Source organism: Globicephala melas, chromosome 8 (genome assembly GCF_963455315.2).
Source record: "Globicephala melas chromosome 8, mGloMel1.2, whole genome shotgun sequence".
Classification (NCBI taxonomy): domain Eukaryota; kingdom Metazoa; phylum Chordata; class Mammalia; order Artiodactyla; family Delphinidae; genus Globicephala; species Globicephala melas.
Window position 1 is genome coordinate 92598962 of NC_083321.1, and position 22599 is coordinate 92621560.

Sequence of the window (22599 nt, forward strand, 5' to 3'; positions counted from 1 at the left end):
TGTGCAGGCACAATAATTTCTTTAGGTGATACATCAATTTCTTCCTCCTCCAGATCTTTTATAATAATACCATGAGAAGTACTACTCTGTTTCCTCATGCCTTGAGCTACATTCCCACAAAGAATCTATCTTTTATCTTTTCTGTACTTTTGAAATCTGTTTTCCTAAAGAGCAAAGTAGGTATGATGTGCACTGTGTTTGGTTCTTTGATTATTATGAACATTAAGATGACAAGGTCTCTTTGCTCCCAAGATTACCATTATGCATAAGCACAGATACAAAGCCAAGCAAAAATGTCATTAAGAAGTGATACCTCCTTTAAAAAAGACTCACACTTATTTTGAAGATTCTTAGATACAAAATTGTCAGATTTATGGGGAAAGTTTAACATACCAAAATATTCATAGTCACAACTCACAGTCATTAATGAGAAGATTCCACTTTAAAAGTGATATCATGCTCTTTAATATATTTTAAAAAACGAAGTGCCAATATTTTGAAAATTAAAAAAATTCTTACCATCCAGATTTAAACTAAAACAAAATCTAAAAAAATAAACTAAATAAACCTAAAATATATAAGAAGAAACCTTTCTCTATATTCACATGCCAAAAAAGAAATAAAATTTAAAAATAAAAAGACATGTCAATCTAGATTTGAAAGTTTAGTCATTATCTCTATTTGGTTCCATTTATCATTGTTACCAAAAAAAAAAAAAAAAATGGGGGGTGCCAGTTTTTACCACCTCAAAAAGTCATATGTCCTGGTAACAAATTCTCCTGCTTAATTCTGATGTTGTGCTAACCTAAGTGTTAGAGGAAAAAAAGAATAGCTACTGAAGACAAAACGTCCTAAATTACAAGAATCATTAAGGGAACTGTGAACACGTGGTAAGGAATAGAGTTACATGTTATATTTAAATAAATGTTAAAGAATGCATTAGGGTGAGACTGTTTGCTCCGAGTGGCTATTTCACACACAACAGAGGCCCACCACACTTGTAAGTGTTCTGTCACACTTGGTCACCCCAATTAGAATCTGGCAATAGGAAAGACCCTCAAAAGTTCAGAGAAATGTTTGTTTTTGAAGATCTTTAATCTCAACCATCAACACCTTACTGAAATAAACAAAACACCTTTGCTAAGGAAACAAAGATGGTGAAGACTTAAAAGAGATGAATCAAAAATAATTAAAATTACTTTGTTGATAGAAAATGACAGCACTGGAGGACAGCATCAAGTCACAGCTGCTCAAGTGACAACGGCATGGAACGGCTATTTTAAGTTTGCCGTGGTGTGCTCAATGGCTGTTTGAAGAATGCAGTAAATGTACTTACCAAATATTTCCCCTCCACTAGCATATTCTGTCACCAGATAAATCATCCGTTCTGTCTCCATAACCTGGTGCAAAGGCAGGAAAGTGACAGTGATACAAATGACAGGCTGATATCACAGGAAGAGAAACGAATGAATCTTCTTTTGTCATTTGAAGTATTAATAACCATTACTGCCTAAAGGAAACTTAAAACATCAGGGGATTGGGAGGGTGACAGACATAAACGTTATTAAGAAGAAAGGGGGAAAACAGGTATTCCTCCAAGTTCTTAAAAGTAGGAAATATTTCCTACTTGTGAGAGTCCTTTTGTCATCCCAGGAGGCCTCTGCAACCTTTTAAGCTCCACAAAACTGAGAAGCGAAGAAGCTGCCAAGAACCAAAAAGTTCACATTCGACAGTGATCACCTGAAACTCAAAAATGTCCCCCGCAAAACCCAACCAAAACAAAACTTAGGGAGAACAACAGGAATCACTTAAGAACTGCACAAATACCACATATGGCTGTGCTTTTTTAAAATGGAAATGACAACTTTCCTGTCCACCATCCTTTTATTCAAAACTGGGAACGATAATATAAATATTCAACACTTCAATAATATAAACGACTTACTTGTATTTTTATCTTAGTCTCTATTTTGCCACTGTTTACAAAATTAGTTGTAGTGTGTTGTCAGTTCCTTCTTCCTTTTTACCTTTTTCATTAAATATTTATTAAAGTAATATATGAGTATATATGTTCATTATAAACATTTTAAATACCCAGTATATAAACAAAAGACCAAAGGTTTTCCTCTTTCCAACCCCCTCCATTTTATTCCTCAGTGGAAACACTGTTTATAGCTTATTCTATAACATTTTAGAGCAGTGCTGTCCAATAGAAACATTGTGAGTCTCATATAAAATTTTAACTTTTCTAGTAGCCACATTAGAAAAGAAAAAGTTAATTCTAATAATATATTTTATTATCATTAATATTATTTCAAAAATTTTTAATTGTAAACAGCTCCAATTTTTATATTTACATTAATATTAAGTGAAAGTAAAAATCCAGTTCCTCATTCACTCTAGCCACATGTTAATACACAATAACCACATGTGGCTAGTGGCTATCATAGTAGGCAATACAGTTTTACACTTTCACTATGCTTCAAGGTTAATTATTTTATCAAATCATTCCCTAGTCACTTTATTTTTGACATCTCTATACGTTAATACCATAACAGTATCATACATTACCTTATAATAATAGATCTATTTCTTCTTTTCAATAGTTTCATAGTACTCCATTGTATGTATGCATATTCTTTTAATTTTTCAATCTAATAACTGTGTCATTTTTTTCACTTTAATTTAAAAACTCTCTATAGACTGGTGATACTAGCCCACTGTTACATGTATTGCTTCCAAGTTCTTTATATGTTGACTTATATAACAAAAAGTAAGTACCCTAAATATATGCAGTTGTTTAGGAAAAAAAAGAAAAGGAAAAAAATGTCATAATGTATATCTCCTTTGTACCAGGCCTTTTATTGACTGTAAATCTTTTAAATTTTATTGAAGTACAGTTGATTTACAGTGTTGTTTTTAATTTCAGATTTTTTTGAAAAGAACTTTGCAGGAGTTCAAAAACTTTCCTATATAGTTATCTATATTTGGCTCACTCTATAAACCCGAAGAGACTAAAGCTTTAACAAATGACCTGAAAACTGCCTTGACAACTCAACAGCCATTCTTCATCTTGGCAGTTCAGAATCTCCCATTAACAATATTAGCTGCCAGAGAGCAAAATTAAAGCTTAAGAAAGGGCAATGTTCAAAGCCAGGGCTGAAAGTATATAAACCTTATAGGCTAATGAAATCTTGGGTAAGAAAGGTAAATTTGCAGATTTCAGTTATAAGGTTAGTACCTATAAGTTAACCTCTTGAGAAAGATCAGCCTAATAAGCTCTACAACTATTTAAAGATGATTTACTTTAAAAAGTGAGGTCAAGGGCTTCCCTGGTGGCGCAGTGGTTGAGAGTCCACCTGCCGATGCAGGGGACACGGGTTCGTGCCCCGGTCCGGGAAGATGCCACATGCCACAGAGCGGCTGGGCCCGTGAGCCATGGCCACTGAGCCTGCGCGTCCGGAGCCTGTGCTCCGCAACGGGAGAGGCCACAGCGGTGAGAGGCCCGCGTACCACAAGAAGAAAAAAAAAAAAAAAAAAGTGAGGTCAAGAAGTTTACTCAACCTGTCAGGATAGGAAGGAAGCAGAGGTTAGACACCTCTGAGTTTGCAGATACAGGTCTTCAGACAACCCCAGGAACCTTTCATGGGTTTCCTTCTGGGGTACAGTGGAGGTGTGGGTCAACATAATTTAGTGTGATAGATTTCAACAAGCCTGCTCCTGCTGATCTAATTCATTTCATTATGTGAGCAGCTGACGCCAGAGACGAGCCCTAACACTGTAGCCTTAACCGTATACACTAATATCAAGACATGCTTTCTTTCCCATGAAAGCAACAGACTATGAAAGCTTCCTCTTTGGGCCTTGGTCAATGTACTCTTCACACTCTTACACATGATCCCGGATCTGGGCCAGTAACCACTTGCTGCAGACTAACAGCAGCAAATGAATTGAGGGGGTGGCCACATCCTGCAGAACCAGGTGATGGCTGATCTGGTAGAAAGCAGTGAGCAGGGCTGGCCCTATGTACAGGCAGAGCTCATGGCTGCCAACACGCTGCAATATGAGAAGCACCTCAAAGCTCTACCTCTCCCAAAATACCTCCGCTACCAGCCTGCTAAGGCAAGGTCCTCCTCTCCTATCTGGCTTAAAATTCCAGTCATTAGATTTACTGCTTTTGCAGTAAGGCTAGGGAATGACTTTTGATGAAGGCATGAAATATGCATGCTTCTTGGAAGATAAGAAAACTAGAACAGAAATCTCTTCCATTACACAGAATCAATCTCTTGGTTATCAAAGTAATCAAATGCTATCTTAGAAAACTAAGTCTAGTACCCTGTTAGAATAGAAAGGAGGTAGGCTCTGACTCATACAAGAAGCCATGCTTAAAATATCCTTTGCCATCATAATTCATAACATGATCACAGAAATTAGTATTTAAATAATATTGTAAAAATTAATATTACTTTCACCCCTCAAAATTCTGTACCTTTTGGGTTCCCCATTCTGCTTTAAGATTCTGACCTAAATAAGTAAGTTCTCATCACCTTTTTGTGTAACTCTAAGAATGGCATCCAAGTTTTAAAGAACAAATTATAAAGGCCTACTTAGGTAAGTTAGACCTTACCAGTAAATACCCAAGGGAAACAGAAGTACTGAGTTGGGGGATAATAGGGTAGGATAAATAGTAGGATAAATATATGAACATAGAAACAAAAAAAAGTTGCAGATGTTCACCCACCCACCTTCCCTTCAAAAGTAACCACAGACACAAGTGACCATTCTGGGTTCTTTGTTGCCATACGCTACACCACTAGTGATCCTACCTGGTAAAGCCTGATAATATGGGGGTGGCAAAGCATCTTCATAATTTGAACTTCTCGGAAAATCTTCTTCAAGTTTTCTTCATCCAGCTGGGTCTTATCTATGATCTTGATAGCAACCTGACAACAGAGAAAGAAAATTTACTCTGATGCATTATTTATTATTTTTTAATAAATTTATTTATTTTACTTATTTATTTTTGGCTGTGTTGCATCTTCCTTGCTGCACACGAACTTTATCTAGTTGTGGCGAGCGGGGCCTACTCTTCGCTGCGATGGCTTCTCTTGTTGGAGAGCATGGACTCTAGGCACACAGGCTTAGCAGTTGTGGCGCACAGGCTTAGCTGCTCTGAAGCATGTGGGATCTTCCCGGACCAGGGCTCGAACTGAGCCACCAGGGAAGCCCTCTGATGCATTATTAAAAGGAGTTTACTAAGGAAAATTAAATCCACTTTAAAACGTATTCCACAAAATACAAACTGCCAGTATTTTGTTTATAGAATGCCAGTGAAGAAAATAAATTCACTCTTTTTAGAAAGACAGAAAATGGACTTCCCTGGTGGCGCAGTGGTTAAGAATCTGCCTGCCAATGCAGGGGACATAGGTTCGAGCCCTGGTCCGGGAAGATCCCACATGCCACGGAGCAACTAAGCCCATGTGCCACAACTACTGAGCCTGCTCTCTAGAGCCCGCGAGCCACAACTACTGAGCCCACATGCCACAACTACTGAAGCCCGCACGCCTAGAGCCCGTGCTCTGCAACAAGAGAAGTCACCGCAATGAGAAGCCTACGCACCACAACGAAGAGTGGCCCCCACTCACCGCAACTAGAGAAAGCCTGCACACAGCAACAAAGACCCAATGAAGAAAGGAAGGAAGGAAGGAAGGGAGGGAGGGAGGGAGGGAGGGAGGAAGACAGGAAATGGATTCCTAGCAAGTTGGTCTCAAAGGAACAGATTCCTAAAGCTAATGGGTCTTCTGCCATTTCTTAAATTGCTGCTACAGTAAAACCCCAGGACAAAATACTTCATTACTCTGCAGATGCAGTTACATTTTAGGCAAATCATGCTGGGTGCAGAGAATGGTATGTAGGGCCTCTTATTAAGACAAAAAGCTTATGTCATAAGTAAGTGATGACTTAGTAAGGGCTGACCAGAAATTCCACAGGTGCATCCCACACCTCACCAGGTGCTTCTGTAACTCAGTAACAGTAGTAGTAGTGGTGATGGTGGTGGTGGTACCAGCAGCAGTTACTATATACTGAACACTAACTGTATGCCAAGCATAATCCTTAGTGCTTTGCAAGTACTGACTCATTTAAACCTTACAACACTCCATATTATTATCAACCTTATTTTACAAATATGGAAATTGAGACACAAAGAGATTAAGTAATTACCCAAGATTAAGTAATTTATAGCTAGTATGTGGCAGAGCCAAGACTGAAGCCCAGGTATCTCAGCTTTGGAATCAAATTCTTAATGATAACCCTCCAAAAATCTGGAGATCTTTCTGTGCTGTATATACACTGCTTCAGCATAAAGCAGCTTTCTACTTTGCTCCTAATTCTTAAGATACTCAGCAGCATACATATTTAAAAGCAGAACGAACGATGAAAGACTTTCTAAAATTACTAAATCTAAACTTCGTTATTCTCAGTGAAATACTCAAAATATTGGGGTGCCCCCGAATATCTCTATATCTCAGTTTCAATTACTCAATCAGTATGTAATCAATGAATACTAGTTGGACGAAGGACCAGGACTAGGCAAATTCTAGCCCCTTTCAGTTCTTAAAATTCTATGATTCTATACACTGGGGGAAGAAAATAAAATTTATACTAATTGAGAAAAAAAGGAAAAAGAAAAAACAGGGAAGCAAAAATGTCAATACTAAAAAGTTTAGCCCAAGGATATAAAGACAGTATGGAACTATACGTGGTAGATGATTCGAATGTATGAATGACCAACATAACAATAACTTTGTTTGGAGCTGTTTCAGATGTAGAATGAGGACTAACGGGAGAAAGGTACAGGCAGACAAATTTCAGCTCAATTCAGAGTTAAGCCCTGCCTAATGATGGAATGTGATAAAATGAGGTGGGTGTAGCTTGAGTTTCAGAGATTAACCAGACACAGCCTTCACTTCAGTGAGCTCACAATCTAGTAGAGGAAAGACATATGTGAAACAGCCACCTATACAACATTGGAAATACAATCAATAAAGCTATGTACACAGTATAAGTAGAAAAGAGGATGAAGTATGACCTTCACTTGGGGGGAGAATAAGTAGACATAGGGAAAGACTTCACAAAGAAGAGAGAACTTGAGAAGAGACAGAATTGAGATGGGCAGAAAAGAAGGAAGAGAATTTTATAAGGAACAACAGCAGAATCATTAACAAGTCCTACCAGCGGCCTGACCTCCTAATAAGTCTTGAACCATATGACCCGCGACCACGAGCATTTCTACTCCTCATCACTGTGTCAGATCACACACAGTGTGCTGTCTAATATAGTAGGGACCAGCCACATGTGATTACTGAGCACTTGAAATGTGCACGTAAAATATACACCAGATTTCAAAGACTTAATATTAAAAAGGGAATATAAACTATCTTACTGATAATTTGTACATTGATTACATGTAGAAATAACATTCTGGATATACTAGGTAAATAAAATATATTATTAAAACTAATTTCAATGAAAAGGCAATCCTATGGAACGGGAAAAATATTTACAAATCACATATCTGATAAGGGATTACAAACCAAAATATAGAAGGAATTCATACAACTCAGTTTAAAAAAAAAAACCCCAATTCAAAAATGGGCAAAGGACCTAAACAGACATTTTTCCAAGGAGGACATACAAATGGCCAACAGGTACATGAAATGGTATTCAACATCACTGGTCACCAGGGAAATGCAAATCAAAACCACAATGAGACACGACCTCCTGCCTGTTAGGATGTCTACTATCAAAAACACAAAAGAGGGCTTCCCTTGGTGGCGCAGTGGTTGAGAGTCCTCCTGCCGATGCAGGGGACACGGATTCGTGCCCCGGTCCAGGAGGATCCCATATGCCGTCGAGCGGTTGGGCCCGTGAGCCATGGCTGCTGAGCCTGCGCGTGCTCCACAACAGGAGAGGCCACAACAGTGAGAGGCCCGCGCACCGCAAAAAAAAAAAGATAAATGCTGGCAAGGAAATGGAGAAAGGGGAACCCTTTTACACTGGTGGTGGGAATGTAAGCTGGTACAGCCACTCTGAAAACAGTATGGAGGTTCCTCAAGAAATTAAAAAATAGAACTACCATATGATCTAGCAATCTCACTTCTGGATGGGAAACGAAAGGAAACAAAATCATTATCTCAAAGAGATTATCTGTACTCTGATGTTCATTCAACAGTCAAGGTACCAGAAATGACCTAAGCGTCCATCACAGATGAATGGATAAAAAAATGTGGTGTATGTATACTACTGAATATTATTGAGCCTTAAAAAAGGAAATCCTGTCATTTGCAACCAGTGGATGAACTTGGAGGACATTATCGTAAGTGAAATAAGTCAAAGACAAATATCACATTACCGCATGGTATCACCTACATGTAAAATTTAAAAAAGAACGAAAGAACAAACGAACAAAAGAAAGAAAGAGTCAAACTCATAGAAACAGAAAGTAGAAAAGTGGCTGCCAGGGGCTGAGAGGTGGGGAAAATAGGAAGAGGTTGGTAAATGGGTACAAACTTTCAGTTATAAAATGAATAAGGTCTGAGGATCTAATGTAAAAAATGATGACTACAGTTGATAACACTGTGCTGTAGCATTGAAATCTGTTGAGAGTAAAACTTAAATATTCTCACCATATAGAAAAAAAAGATAAATATGTCAGGTGATAGATATGTTAATTAACTCAAGGGGTAAACCGTTTCACAGTGCATACATATCAAAACATCACATTGAACAATTTAAGTATCTTACAATTCTATTTGTTAATTACACTTCAATAAAGAGGGGTGGGGGGGAACCTAACTAATTTCACCTGTTTTTACTTTTTGAAATATGACTACTCAAAAAGTAAAAATTATATACATGGCCCTCATTTTATTGGACAGCACTGGTCTAGATGATACCAATAAGCTAGCTACCAATTAAAGCAGGTATTCCACGAAAATGACTTCTGAAATACTTGACCCAATACTGAGAATTGCCAGCCACCTATCTCAAAGAAACTTGGCAGGCTACAAGGCACTCAATGCTCAACACTGCCTCGGGGAGAATCTAAAATAAGGTCTCAAAAGTTGCATTCCAAGAACTCAATTTAATTCCATTAAAAATTGTTTACTGAGCAACTGACTGGCTTAAGGCAGTGCCCTCGAGCAGCTCACCAGCAGCTACTCTCAACAGGGATTCTGTGAGACAATTAAGTTTTACACTCAGTTTTACAGCAGTTCTCAAACTTTTTGGTCTTGGGATTCCTTCTCTTAAAAATTACTGAGAACCTTCAAAGAAGTTTTGTTTATATGGGTAATATCTATCAATATTTACTTAGAAATTAGATTAAAATTACAATCAGAAATTAAAACAGGACATTTTAAAGCAGAAGAAGACACATGCACACATTTCATCAGCCATCAGAGTAATCATATCATCAAACGTCAGGGGGTCTTCTGAAATCCCCACTGCATAATTATGAGAGAATGAGAGTGAAAAATGAAAATAATGTTTGAATATTTATAAAAACAGTTTTGACCTAGGGACTCACTGAAAGAGTTTTGGAGACTCTGGGGTCCCTGGATCAAACATTGAGAACAACAAGGCATCACTGTATGTAATGAATTAACTTCTTGCCTAGGTATCTAGAATGGCACTGAAACAGGAGGGAAGGGGGCAGAACACAACCTTTAAAAGAATGACATGGCCATAGGACATGACAAAAACTGGTTAGAACCAACTAAGTCCAAGATGGCGGAAGATGTGACTTCCACTGGACCTTAAGCCTCATTATATGCTCACTGTAATACATTAACATATGCTAAATGACACACCCACCAGAGCCATGACAGCTCTGAGGCTAACCATAAAAGGTCAAAAAGTGAGCGGTGGCCCAATTCCTGGAAATCCCTTCCCCAAAATAATTGGAATAATTCTCCCACTCATTAGGCTACGAAATTACCCAGCCCATAAAAACTAATCATGTCATATTTCGGGGCCCCTCACCTTCTGCGATGGCCCACATTCTGTCTGTGGAGTGTGTTTCATTCTAAATAAATCCACTTCTTACCAATCACTTTGTCTCTCACTGAACTCTTTCTGTGACGAGACATCAAGAACCTGAGCTTCATTAAGTCCTGAGACCAGGTGTGTGATCTCAATTAAAAGACCGTGGGTTCAAGTCCCAATCTGAGTTGCACGGTTTCAGTACCACCTTTGGGAAAACTGAGAAAATCTTCACTCAATTTTTTTTTCCTGTAGGACTTAATTCCTTCTACAAGAATTAATTCATTCTCAGTTGAGATGGCTTCTAGAAAAGGAATTTAAATGTCTTTGCAATCAGCCTTGGTGAAAAGCTTTTTCCTTTTAAACTTACTAGAAAATAGAATTGTCAGCAGGAAACAGGTTTAATGCAACCCAAAACCACCACAAACTGCACAAGCTAGACTATAAGCACTAAATGGCCATGATTAAAGATGTACCATATGTACCACGGTCAGGACGTAGGCTGGTCATACTCTTGGGAAGATCCTGACCTTTGCGCTGGAACCAATCAAGGAGTTGGTATTTTAGTTTGTAACAAATATTCAGATCAAGTACTAAGGGGCAAAGACATACATTTGGAAAGAACCCATTACTCCATCCATTTTACATACCATCATAACTGTTTCTGGGAAAATATGCAGCTGTCAAGCCTAAGGAATGACTGAGATGTTAGGATTCTAGCCAACTTCAGACAGGAGGATTCAACATGACCACCAACGATAATAATGGTCAATCAGCTCTCAATGAATTCCAAAGGAAATACAGTTGACCCTGAACAATGTGGGTTTGAACTGCTAGGGCCCACTTATACACGGATTTTTCTTGATAGTAAACACTACAGTACTACAGTCCATGGCTGGTTGACTCCACAGATGTGGAGGAATCAGGGATGTGGAGGGCCAGATGTAAGTTTTATGTGGATTAATCCCGGTGTTGTTCAAGAGTCAACTATAGTTTTAAATAAAAGAAAAAGAAAAAAAAAGATTCAACTATTGTTTAAAATATCTAGCAGGTCTTTAGGTGATTTTTATTTTTCTATACTTCTCTGTTTGGGCTGTACTGAACAGGGAAAATAAAATAATTCATGCATGCACAATGTCTGGGGGATAGAGAATTAAGAGCTTACCTGCACTGACAAAATATACCATGAAACATGCATTATTCTTGGAAGTATTTCTAAGGTGGTACACGGTATATCGCGCATAATTAATAAATGAAAATTTTCTGGTGACGACTTGGAATTCAAGGCATAGAAGGGACATTTTTTTTTTTTTTGCAGTACGCAGACCTCTCACTGTTGTGGCCTCTCCCGTTGTGGAGCACAGGCTCTGGACGCGCAGGCTCAGAGGCCATGGCTCACGGGCCCAGCCGCTCTGCGGCATGTGGGATCCTCCCAGACCGGGACACGAACCTGTGTCCCCTGCATCGGCAGGCGGACTCTCAACCACTGCGCCAACAGGGAAGCCCCAGAAGGGACATTTTTAAGGCAAAAAAGAAAATAACTTCTCAGTTCCAGTAATTCCCATCTGGTTAACATTTACCGTCTCAGAAAACAGAAGTCCTAGGAATGTCTCTAACACAATGGGCAACTCCCTCAGCCTAACTGACATTATTGTTGTTGTTATCTTAACATTTACATGGTGCCAACAATACTTTGTATGCTTTACAGAACATTAAATCAACTCCTGGCCTGTAGGTTTACCACTTAAATGAACTGAACAAAAAGATCTTTAAAAAGGGATGGGGGGAGATAGGAGAAGAGGATGGAGTTGATAAAAAACATGAAGGTAAGGTTAGAATTACTTACAAAGTATCAGTCCCCATTCCATTTTCAGGTATTTATTTTGGATTGACCACATCTCAGAAGTCTAAAAGGGGGATTGAGATTGAGATTGACGGCTGAATTCTAAGGGAGCTATTTAAAAGGATGCCCTGAAGCCTTTTTTAAAGGAAGAATTTAAAGGAAGGGCAGGAAAGAGGGAGAGGCCCAAAGAAGATTGGAGGGCAAACAGGAGCTTAGAGAAGAGAGGAGGGATTGGGCAGAAAAGCATAGAGAAATGCGGAGGAAAAGGGTAAGAGCTAAATGGTTTAACAAGGAAGTCCTAATAGTTTAAAGTGGCTACCAAAGCAAATGGTATAATGAAACGATACCAATTGTTACAGAAATGTTTTGAAATAAAAGAAAAACAGAACAGCGGTTAGTCCAAGGAGAAATTTAAAGTTATGGTAGGAAATTAAGCTATGAAAGATGAAATTTTCGTGCCAGAGAAGAAAGACTGGACATGTGAGTAAAGAACTTGGCAATGGCCTGGACTGTGAGGTCAGAAGGAAGCAGAAAGCTGAATGGATTTCAAGATGAATTTTCTTAATGAAGTACATGCTACTCCTTCCTAGAGTGCCAGCTCATAGGTAAAAATAACACAGACTCACAGAAGGATTGTGCTCTTCCCAAGAACGGTATTTGTCAAGGAGTCTGTGTCCTGTTAGGCACATTTAGATGCAGCACCTAGAACACTCAAAGCTTTAAATCACCAGCTGGAAAGAGAGCTAATCTCCCCAATGGAGATTTATTACACTGAGCATCTTGCTAACCTTACAATGAACGGTAGTGTTGTTCCCAGTGAACAAAGTCAGCAACAGTTCATATTTTAAATTGTTTTAAATTATATTAATATGCCCCCAAAGCCTAATAACATAGCCTGCAGTAGCAGGAGGTTGATTGAACCAAGGGAACACAATAACAGTTGAAAAACCATTCTAAATTCCTCATCTCTTTGCATCTCCCAATTATTTGGTAATGAAGACTAAGGGAAAATAGGAAGCAATCTCCGTTATCAGATAAGCATCTTACCCTCCCTACTTCTGAAACTCTTACCTGTCCTGCATCCTTAGATGTCAGTACTGTGAGCTAATTGTGAAGATGTACATCTTCGTCAAGCCAGGCGTTTCTAGTCTGAATGGTTATAACACTGGGCTGTCTGTCTTCCCTGCAGCAGCCCAGAGTTAGAGCCAGCTTCCCTGTGCCCATCAGGAACACTGCACCAAGCACCTTCTGAGGGGCTTTCCTAATCCCAGCTGCAAACCATAAGTGCTGGCAGGAAATGCCCCCTGGGATTCCACCAAAATGGGAATATTTTTGTGTGGTGGCTTTTTGCATTTATTCCGACTTCAATGAGTTCCTTTTATTAAGTAGTCATCACATTTTCAAACCAAATAGATTTTATTTCCATAATGAATGTCTGTGTCTCATGTGAAGTGAACAGTGAAGTTTAAGTGACTTAAATCACTCGCCTGTATAGTCTAACTGGAACATTAATTAATTCTCAAATTTCTGATATTTATTTTAAAGGCAGGAGGAGGAATGTTGATAAACAACAGTGCCATAGAAAAAAATCTGAAAAACTGTTTCAGCAAAGTACAGCTCATTATTATATGGATTATTGCTATTAGATTGGCCAAAAAGTTTGTTCAGTTAGTGAATACGTTGTTCAATTCTGTTCTTGGTGGAAATTACTTTTATTTTTACTTAAAACTGAATGAACTTTTTGGCCAACCCAATACATATCACATGTATGTTAACATTATTGTACCCATATTAAATGTAAAAACACAACTACATGAAGTATGTACTTCATATCACAGTTAACATTTAATAAGATTGTTCGTCCTTTCCCTTAGCAGGATTACATGCATCCTAAATTCTGACTTTCTATAATAGTCCTAAATTGACATTACAGTACAAGTCTAGAATTCTAAAAAGCTACTAGAAGTACCAGCAAGGATTTTACTTTTAAATAAGCTACCATAATTATGTATTAATTCACTAAAATATTAAGTATAGTTAATAACAGTGAGGGTTTTTTTAAAAACTCATTAAAAGCATCCACAATTTAAGCAAAAACCGACCTATTTATTACACTGTCTACTGGGCCCTCTTTTGATCTTATGACAGTATTGCTTTTAAGCAAATGGATATGACTCCTAATTCACTGCCAAAGAGACCCAAAAGAATCTCCAGACATCAGAAATAGTTTCATTTAAGACAGACATATTTGCATAAATATCTTTTTAGAAAACTAACAGACCATGAGAAACATCACCCAAAAAATCACAAGGAACGAGAATTATGAGATGAGAAATGAAGGGAGAATAGAGAGCGGGGGGGGAAAGAAAATAAAATGTTAATTGATAATAACTTCACACTAAAAGTAATTATCCCTCCCTATTCTTTTTTAAATTTATTTTATTTTTATTTATTTTATTTTTGGCTGCGTTGTGTCTTCGCTGTGCGGGCTTTCTCTAGTTGCGGTGAGCGGGGGCTACTCTTCGTTGTGGTGCATGGGCTTCTCACTGCAGTGGCTTCTCTTGTGGAGCACAGGCTGTAGGCGCGTGGCTCCAGTAGTTGTGGCACATGGGCTCAGTAACTGTGGCTCACGGCCTCTAGAGCGCAGGCTCAGCAGTTGTGGCATATGGGCTTAGTTGCTCCGCGGCATGTGGGATCTTCCTGGGCCAGGGATCGAACCCGTGTCGTGTCTCCTGCATTGGCAGGCAGATTCTTAACCACTATGCCACCAGGGAAGCCCTATCCCTCCGTATTTAAAGATCTCTTTGAATTCTCCTGAGATCTCTGGGTCACAGATTTCTTTAGAGATCATACTTGCATTCTTTGAAACAAAGTCAAAGAAAATTCCAATAAATCAAATGTACTTTTCTGAGTAGAAGATGGCACAGAATAAAGAGTTCTGGTAGGAAAGACATAAAAACTAACACATACAGTAGCAGAATCTTTTTCCCTCTGAACAAAATCTCATAGAAGCTCTAATACATAAGATGAGGAATGGGAGAAGCACCTACTCTGGTTAACTCTGGGTAAGAGGTTCAGAGACAGACAAAACTTTTCAGAACCCTAGGGCTCTGGAGAACAATTCAGAAATCACTGGGACAGCAAAAAGAGAACTGGAGTGAGTTGAGATCTAGAAACATTTTTGACCTTGGGCATATCACCTTACCTCTATAGTCCTCAAGGTCCTTATCTACTAAATGAAAGGTGTGACTGTAAGTGACTTGCAGGCAGAGTTATCAAGACAAGGTCTCACCATGCCAATTCCTAAGTAGAACTCTGAGAGACTCTGGTGTTGCTTCTTTTACATTTTTATTTTATTTTTTTAAGTTCCAAGGTTCATTCACATAAAATCAATCAGAATCACCAAACAGTTCTCAATCTTGAACAACTAAAATATTTAAGCCATCTGGTTTTACAGTGCTATATAATATAGGACGATATGATAAGCAGAAAGATGTATTTACCACATTTGAGATAACCTCAGTGAGTAAGCTCTCAAGTGTTACCTTTCTTACTTAAACAGCAATTAAATACATTGAAGCATAACACCACTGTCTACCTAGGAAAGCCTTGGCATTTTTGCTGCTAATATTTTCTCTATTGGTAAAATCAATATCTCCTACCACTAAGACTAAGAAAACTGATAATCAATAATATTATTAATTTCCATTCCACTTACAGAACAAACAATGGTAGTCTAAATTAAATGGAATGTGATGCAAGCCACAATTAAATCAAACTAATTAAGCCATAAATTATAAACAAATTAGGAAGATGTCAATATAGAAACCAAAAATCCAAGTCTAAGAATCTTATCCAAATTTGATAGTTTCCATCTATAAAAAGAATCTTAGAAATGAGAAAATTGAAGTGTCAAGTTAGTTTTATATTTTTTCTTTGTGTTTTAGACAAGTTAATCCCAACATATTAAACATAATAAAAATAGCTTTAAATTTATTAAGCACTTAATACATGCCAAGGCAGTTACTTTTTATTATGAAAAATTTCAAATATATATAAAAGTAGACAGTAATACAATTAAATCAGCTTCAACAATTTTTAACTCATGGTCAATCTTGTTTCATCTATACCTCTACCAATTTCCTCCAAAATCCCAATTGCCATATCATTTTATTTGTAAATATTTCAGTATGTACCTCTAAAAGGATCCACTCTCTTATCTTAAAACATAACTATGGAACAGTTATCACACTTGAAAAAAATAACAATAATTATAGGTATTAACTCAATCTTCACAACAACCCTGTGAAGTAGGTACTACTATCATTCCCATTTAAAACTGACGCACAAACCAACCAGGTAATTTGCCCAGCTTATACGGTACTAAATAGCAGAGGCAGAATTTGAACCCAAGCATTTGAGCTCTAGAACCTGAACCCTTAACTACACACTATGTTTTGCTGCCTCTCAAAACTAGATTTTACGGTAAGGAGTTCTTAAATATAAACATAGTAAACTGATTAACAAAGGAATGAATGACAGTATCAGAAGTCAGCAAAATTTTGAAACCGGGAAAATACATCACAGTACTTCACCTCTCCTCCAACTTCTTTCTTCATCTTCTGCTGGTATGCTCATGAACACCTCTACCTTCCTTCGTTTAACATAATGCCAATTATTACAAGGTTTGTTCTTCTCACTACAACCAGCTCCACCAGGTTAAGCTGATATTTGGGATGTACTCTCTGACTAGCTTTCATCAAAACAGACTCACTGGGTGCAGTCCTACTCAAAATTAAATATTCTCTACAGAAGTCATAAGATGTAGCAGACAGACCCTAAGGTGACCAACCTCCAGTGATTGCACACACCATACATTCATTCATGATTTTGTGTAATCTCTTCTCTCCCCTCCATCAAGCTGGAAGTCCTGATGAAGCAAGTGGCCATGTTTGAGAAGCTCCTAAGAAAAGGAACTGTGGATGGTCTCAAAGAACTGTAGGCCACCTCTCTAGAACCTGTGGGCAGCCTCCAGACAACAGCCAGAAAAAGGTCAGTCATAAAGCCACAAAAAAATAAACTCTACCAGTAGTCTGAATGGTCTTTGGAGTGGGTTCTTCCCCATTGGGGCCTCCAGATAAGAATGCAACCCACCCAATACCTTGATTACAGCTTTATGAGACCCTGAGCAGAGGGTCTCCTGACCCACAGAAACCATGAAATAAAAATGTGTGCTGCTCCTACCTCGACTGGGGAGTCGGCAGTGACTCCCATGAGGAAGCGATACTTGACTGAGCTCTGATAGATGAACAGGCGTTAACTGGGGGGATGAATGGTCAAAGGTCCCAAAATTGGGGTAGCATGGCAAACAAAGACTGAAAGAAAACGAGTGTGCTTAGAACAGGGTAAAGAAGGAAGACCAGACTGAGGAGGGTCTCATAGGCCCTAGGAAAGAAAGTGATTTGGAGGACTTTATCCTGAAAGCTATGATTAAAAAGTTTTAAGCAGTGGGTACCATAACACCTGAATGTCCCAGAGACATCTTTACTTCAACTGTACAAAATCCAATTTCATTATCCCTATTTCTCATTTCCCAATTTCTATAAATGGCACTATTCTTCTTCTAGCTAGGAAATGACAAACAGGCTACACTATTTTACATTCCTACCAGAAATGCAGGAGAAGGTTCTAATTTCTCCACATCCTCACCAATACTTGTTATTGTCCATCTTTTTTTAATTATAGCCATCCTGAAGGGTATGAAGTGGTATTTCATTGTGGTTTTAATTCTCATTTTCCTAATGACTAATAATGTTGAGCATCTTTTTAAGTGTTTATTGGGCAGCTGTATACCTTCTCTGTTCATTGTTTAATTAGGTTGTCTTTTTATTATTGAGTTGTAAGAGTTCTTTATATATTCGCAATACAAATCCCTTATCAGATATATGATTTGCAAATACTTTCTCCTCATTCTGTGATTTGTCTTTCACTTTTTTGATGGTATTGTGTACAGCACAAAAGTTTCTAATTTTGATGTGGTTCAATTTAATGTTTTTTCTTTTGTCCCTTGTGCTTTTGGTGTCCTACCTAAGAAACCACTGCCTAACTCCAGATCACAAAGATTTACTCCCATGTTTTCTTCTAAGAGTTTTACAGTTTTAGTTCTTACATTTATATCTTTGATCCATTTTCAGCTAATTTTTGTGTATGGTGTAAAGCAGGGGTCCAACTTCACTCTTTTGCATGTGGATATCCAGTTGTCCCACCATCATTTGTTGAAAAAACTATTCTTTCTCCATTTAATTGTCTTGGCACTCTGTCAAAAGTCAAATGACCACATTTGGCTTTTATTTCTGGACTCCTGAACCTATTCCACTGATCTGTCCTTACATATACTATATACTGTCTTGTCTCCTAGTTCTTGATATTCTAGATGTTGATATTCACCTTACTCTCTTAAGGTTGGTGTTTATTACACAAAACAATGGGTTTTGTAAAGTCTCAAGCACCCAACACAGGACCTAGGACCCAGAACCCAGAACAACTATTTATAATTATTTAGCAACTATTAATTATTAATAGCAACTATTAATGAACCAAACCGAAAAGATTTCTGCTTGTGATTTAGGGGGAACTTTTAAAATTATTTTTAGAAAGGTCAGTTGATAAAGCAAATATTAAAAATCGAGATGAAAATAACCTACCAACTTAGCAAAATAACAACAGAGAAATAGAACTAAGAAAGAACTGGAGTAACAGTTACTAGGCAACCACAACAATTACTAAAGGGGACGACTACTCCAAATTTTTATTCCAGTTAATTCATTCATTAATGTAACTGTGTATGTTAGATCCTAACTACTTCTTTTAAAAAAGAAAGAAAGGACTGAGGTGCTTACAAAATCAAATACATAAAATAAGACAATTAAAAAAAAAATCAATAAATTCTTTCCTCCTATTTTCTCAAAGCTATAGTGCCCTTGCGAAAGGGCCAACCACTTCTAGATCAGCAGATATGCAAAGGATTCATTAGCATTAAGTCCATTAGTCTACAGGCAACACACACGGGGAAACTTCTAATATATGAAACAAGGACAAACTGTGTTAGACTCTTCAAAGGATAGATATAGGAAGTTCTGGCCCTCACCTCCCCAAATCTCTGCTTTTTAACCAAAAAAGGATAAAGAAAAGTGAGGGTTTCTTTGTCCTCTGGTTCCTCCAAAGTAGGTCAGGTCTGTGTGTAATTATTGGCTTTAGCATTCCTTCAGAAAAGGAAGAGATGTCAATGCATGGAGATTTTTAAAAACAGCACACTCAGGCTAGGGGTAGAGGCAAAAGAGTGCCTCTGCTGCTTACCAAAAAAATAAACTAAGAACAGTTTTTTGTTTTTAAAAATCGTAAGTCAATTTTAAGACAGGTAGGATAAGAGGCCTAATTTCTCATTCTAAGGCTACAAACCCCTGAACTTCTTGAACATGTGGATAAATCCTCCTTGTTTCATCTTCTTCCTAGTCATGCTCCCTACTTAGCAAGGTTGACATGAAGAAACCATGAAAAACAAATTCAAGATATATTTACCGGAGGATTTTCTATGTAAGAACACCTACCAAAAGATTAATTAAGAACTAGTATTTTGCATTACCAAATCTTTCCTTAGAAAAAGAATCACTCTGGGGTTCTTTTTAACAATATGCTCATAGAAATTTTTATTGTGAAATACGTCACATACAAACCACAGTTCCTTATGTGCTTTTCTATTCTAGTCCCTATTTCAAGACAATCACTATCCTAAAATTTATATTATCATTCCTTTGCTTTTCTTTACAGTTTTACCCTATATGTATCACCAAACAACATATTATTTAGAGTTGCCTGTTTTTAAATTTTGTATCAAGAGAATCAGACTGATCATTGTTAACTGCCTTTTTCGATCCTTATAATGTATTTATAATATTCCTCCATGAAGATGCATGCAGTGGTACCTAATTCACAATATTTATGCTAAATAGTCATTCTTTTACAAATATACCATCTTTATTATTGCTTTACAGTTGCTGGACATTTAGGTTGTTTGCATTTTTAGCTATTATGAACAGTATTTTAAATATTCTTATATTTGTCTCCAGGGCCATGAATACAAAAGTTTCACTAGGGTATATATTTAGGAACCAATAAGTAAAGCCAAATTGTTTTCCAGAATGGTCATATTCAACAGTGGGACTGTTCCCACTGTCCCATATCATCACCAGCAACTGTTATTTCTCATTTTTCCCAGTCTGGTGAGTGGTGGGGAGCAAACAGTTCCTCGCTGTTTTAATTTGTATTTCCTTGATTACTGAAAAGGTTGAGGATCTTTTCATATGTTCACGGACCATTTATTTCAGCCTCTGTGAAATAAACTTGTTCGCGACTTTCCTATTTTCTTTTTTTTTAATTTGAAAGGTTCTTTTATATTCTAGATGAACTTTGTCAGTACATCTTCTCTCAAGTTGTGGCTTATTTTTTCACTCTCTTTATGGTGTCTTTTTTTAAGTAAATTTTTTTTATTGAACTATAACAGATATGCAGAAACATCTCCAAATTATAAGTGTAACCCACATACGAAAAAGCAACTTGGCCCTTTTGGCTCTATGAGCAGCACCATGGCGGTCGCCAAGAACAGACGCCCTTCTAGGAGACCTCACTTTTAGTCTAGTGCAAATTACCTAGACTATACGAAGGTGATAATAGCATATTATAAGTGATTTTTTTCCTACTGTGAAAAATAAAAAAGAACAAGCGCCTTACAAAAGGCAGCAAAATGGGAGTCAAGAAGAAAGTGGTTGATCCATTTCTTAAGAAAAATTGGTATGACATAAAAGCACCAGTATGCTCACTATAAGAAATACTGGAAAACCACTAGTTACAAGAACTCAAGGAATGAAAATCACATCTGATGGCTTCAAGGGTAGTATTTTTGAAGTGAGCCTTGCTGATCTGCAGAAGGATGAAGTCGCATTTTGAAAAGTCAAGCTAATTACTGAGGATGTTCAAGGCAAAAACTGCCTGACTAATTTCCATGGAATGGATCTTAGCCATGACAAAATGTGCTACGTGGTCAAAATGGCAGACCATGATTGAAGCTCATGTTGATGTCAAGACTACCAATGGTTACTTGCTTCATCTATTCTGTGTTGGTTTTACTTAAAAACACAACACTCTGATGCAGAAAACCTCTTAGACTGAGCATCAACAGGTCCACCAAACTTGGAAGATGATGGTAGTAATCATGACCTGAGAGGTGCAGACAAATGACTTGGAAAAGTGGTCAATAAATTGATTCCAGACAGCATTGGAAAAGACAGAAAAGACTTGCCAATCTATTTATCCACTCCATGATGTCTTTGTGAGAAAAGTAAAAATGCTGAAGAAGTCTAAGTTTGAACTGGGACTAAGTTTGAGCTTCATGGTGAAGGTGGTAGTTCTGGAAAAGCCACTGGGGATGAGACAAATGCTAAAGTTGAACGGGCTGGTGGAAATGAGCCACCAATCCAAGAATATGTTTAAGATTCAGAGAAAAAATCCGATTTGTGGGGAAAGAAAGCAATTTTGGGTTCTCAATAATTTTTAAGAGTGTAAGAAGTCCTAATGTCAAAAAGTGTGATAACTGCTAAATCAGACATATGTGGTATCTTATTCTCCGTGCCATTAAACCTCATATGTCCCATCTCTTCTTTCTCTGTACTAAATTTCAGAAATTTTCTTCAGATCTATCTTCCACTTCACTCTTGAATTCTATCCAATCTATACCATCTTTCCATTGTGTTTTGTCATTTTTTTCTTTAAATTTATTTATTTATTTATTTTTGGCTGTGTTGGGTCTTTGTTGCCACACGTGGGCTTCTCTAGTTGCAGCGAGCGGAGGTTGCTCTTTGCTGCAGTGCGCAGGCTTCTCATTGCGATGGCTTCTCTTGTTGCGGAGCACGGGCAATAGGCACGCGGGCTTCAGTAGTTGTGACACGTGGGCTCAGCAGTTGTGGCTCGCAGGCTCTAGAGCGCAGGCTCAGTAGTTGTGGCGCACAGGCTTCGCTGTTCCACGGCATGTGGGATCTTACCGGACCAGGGATCGAACCCGTGTCCCCTGCATTGGCAGGCAGATTCTTAATCACTGCACCACCAGGGAAGCCCCTGTCATTTGTTTTTTATTTCTAGAAGTTCTGCTGAGACTGAGCTCTTCTTTCACACCTTCCTCAACAATTTTGAGTCTCTTCACCATACCGTAATTTTAATCTCCTCTTTTATTTCTTTAAACATCTACAGTCTTTACAAGACTAATGATTACCGCTGATGTTTTAGTTATCTAACACTGTGTAACAAACCTCCCCAGAACTTTGTGCATTCAAACAACAACAATCACTTATTTTGCTCACAAATTTGCAATCTGCCCAGGGCTCAGAAAGGACAGCTTGTTTCTGTTCCATGTGGCATCACCTAGGGCTGCTTGACAGGAAGTTGGAGGATCCAGTTTCCAGAGGCTTCTCACAAGGCATCAACAGGTTAGCACTGGCTGGCAGCTGGCAGCTTAGGCCTCAGTTCATCTCCACATGGGTCTCTCCATGGACTGCATGGGCTTTTTCACAGCATGGTGATGGGTTCCAATAATGAGCATCCCAAGAGAGCAAGGAAGGTGTGCGGCATTTCTATGACTTAGCCTCAGAATTCACATAATATCA

The 22599-nt window shown here is 38.0% G+C and overlaps 1 protein-coding gene and 1 pseudogene across 10 annotated transcripts in view; one reads left to right on the top strand and one right to left on the bottom strand.

The window, feature by feature from the left end:
* SIK3 (SIK family kinase 3) overlaps positions 1-22599 on the bottom strand; it is a 294304-nt gene that overhangs the window by 104436 nt on the left and 167269 nt on the right. For all 10 annotated transcript variants that reach the window (XR_009564973.1, XM_060304092.1, XM_060304091.1 and 7 more), the window contains 2 exons: positions 4827-4943; positions 1337-1400 (listed from right to left, as the gene is read on the bottom strand). Coding sequence is in view for 9 of the 10 variants with exons in the window: in XM_060304092.1 (XP_060160075.1) it covers positions 1337-1400; positions 4827-4943 (181 nt within the window). In the remaining variant the exon portion in view is untranslated. The remainder of the gene's footprint in view (positions 1-1336; positions 1401-4826; positions 4944-22599) is intronic.
* LOC115842573 (small ribosomal subunit protein eS1 pseudogene) lies at positions 20664-21433 on the top strand (annotated as a pseudogene).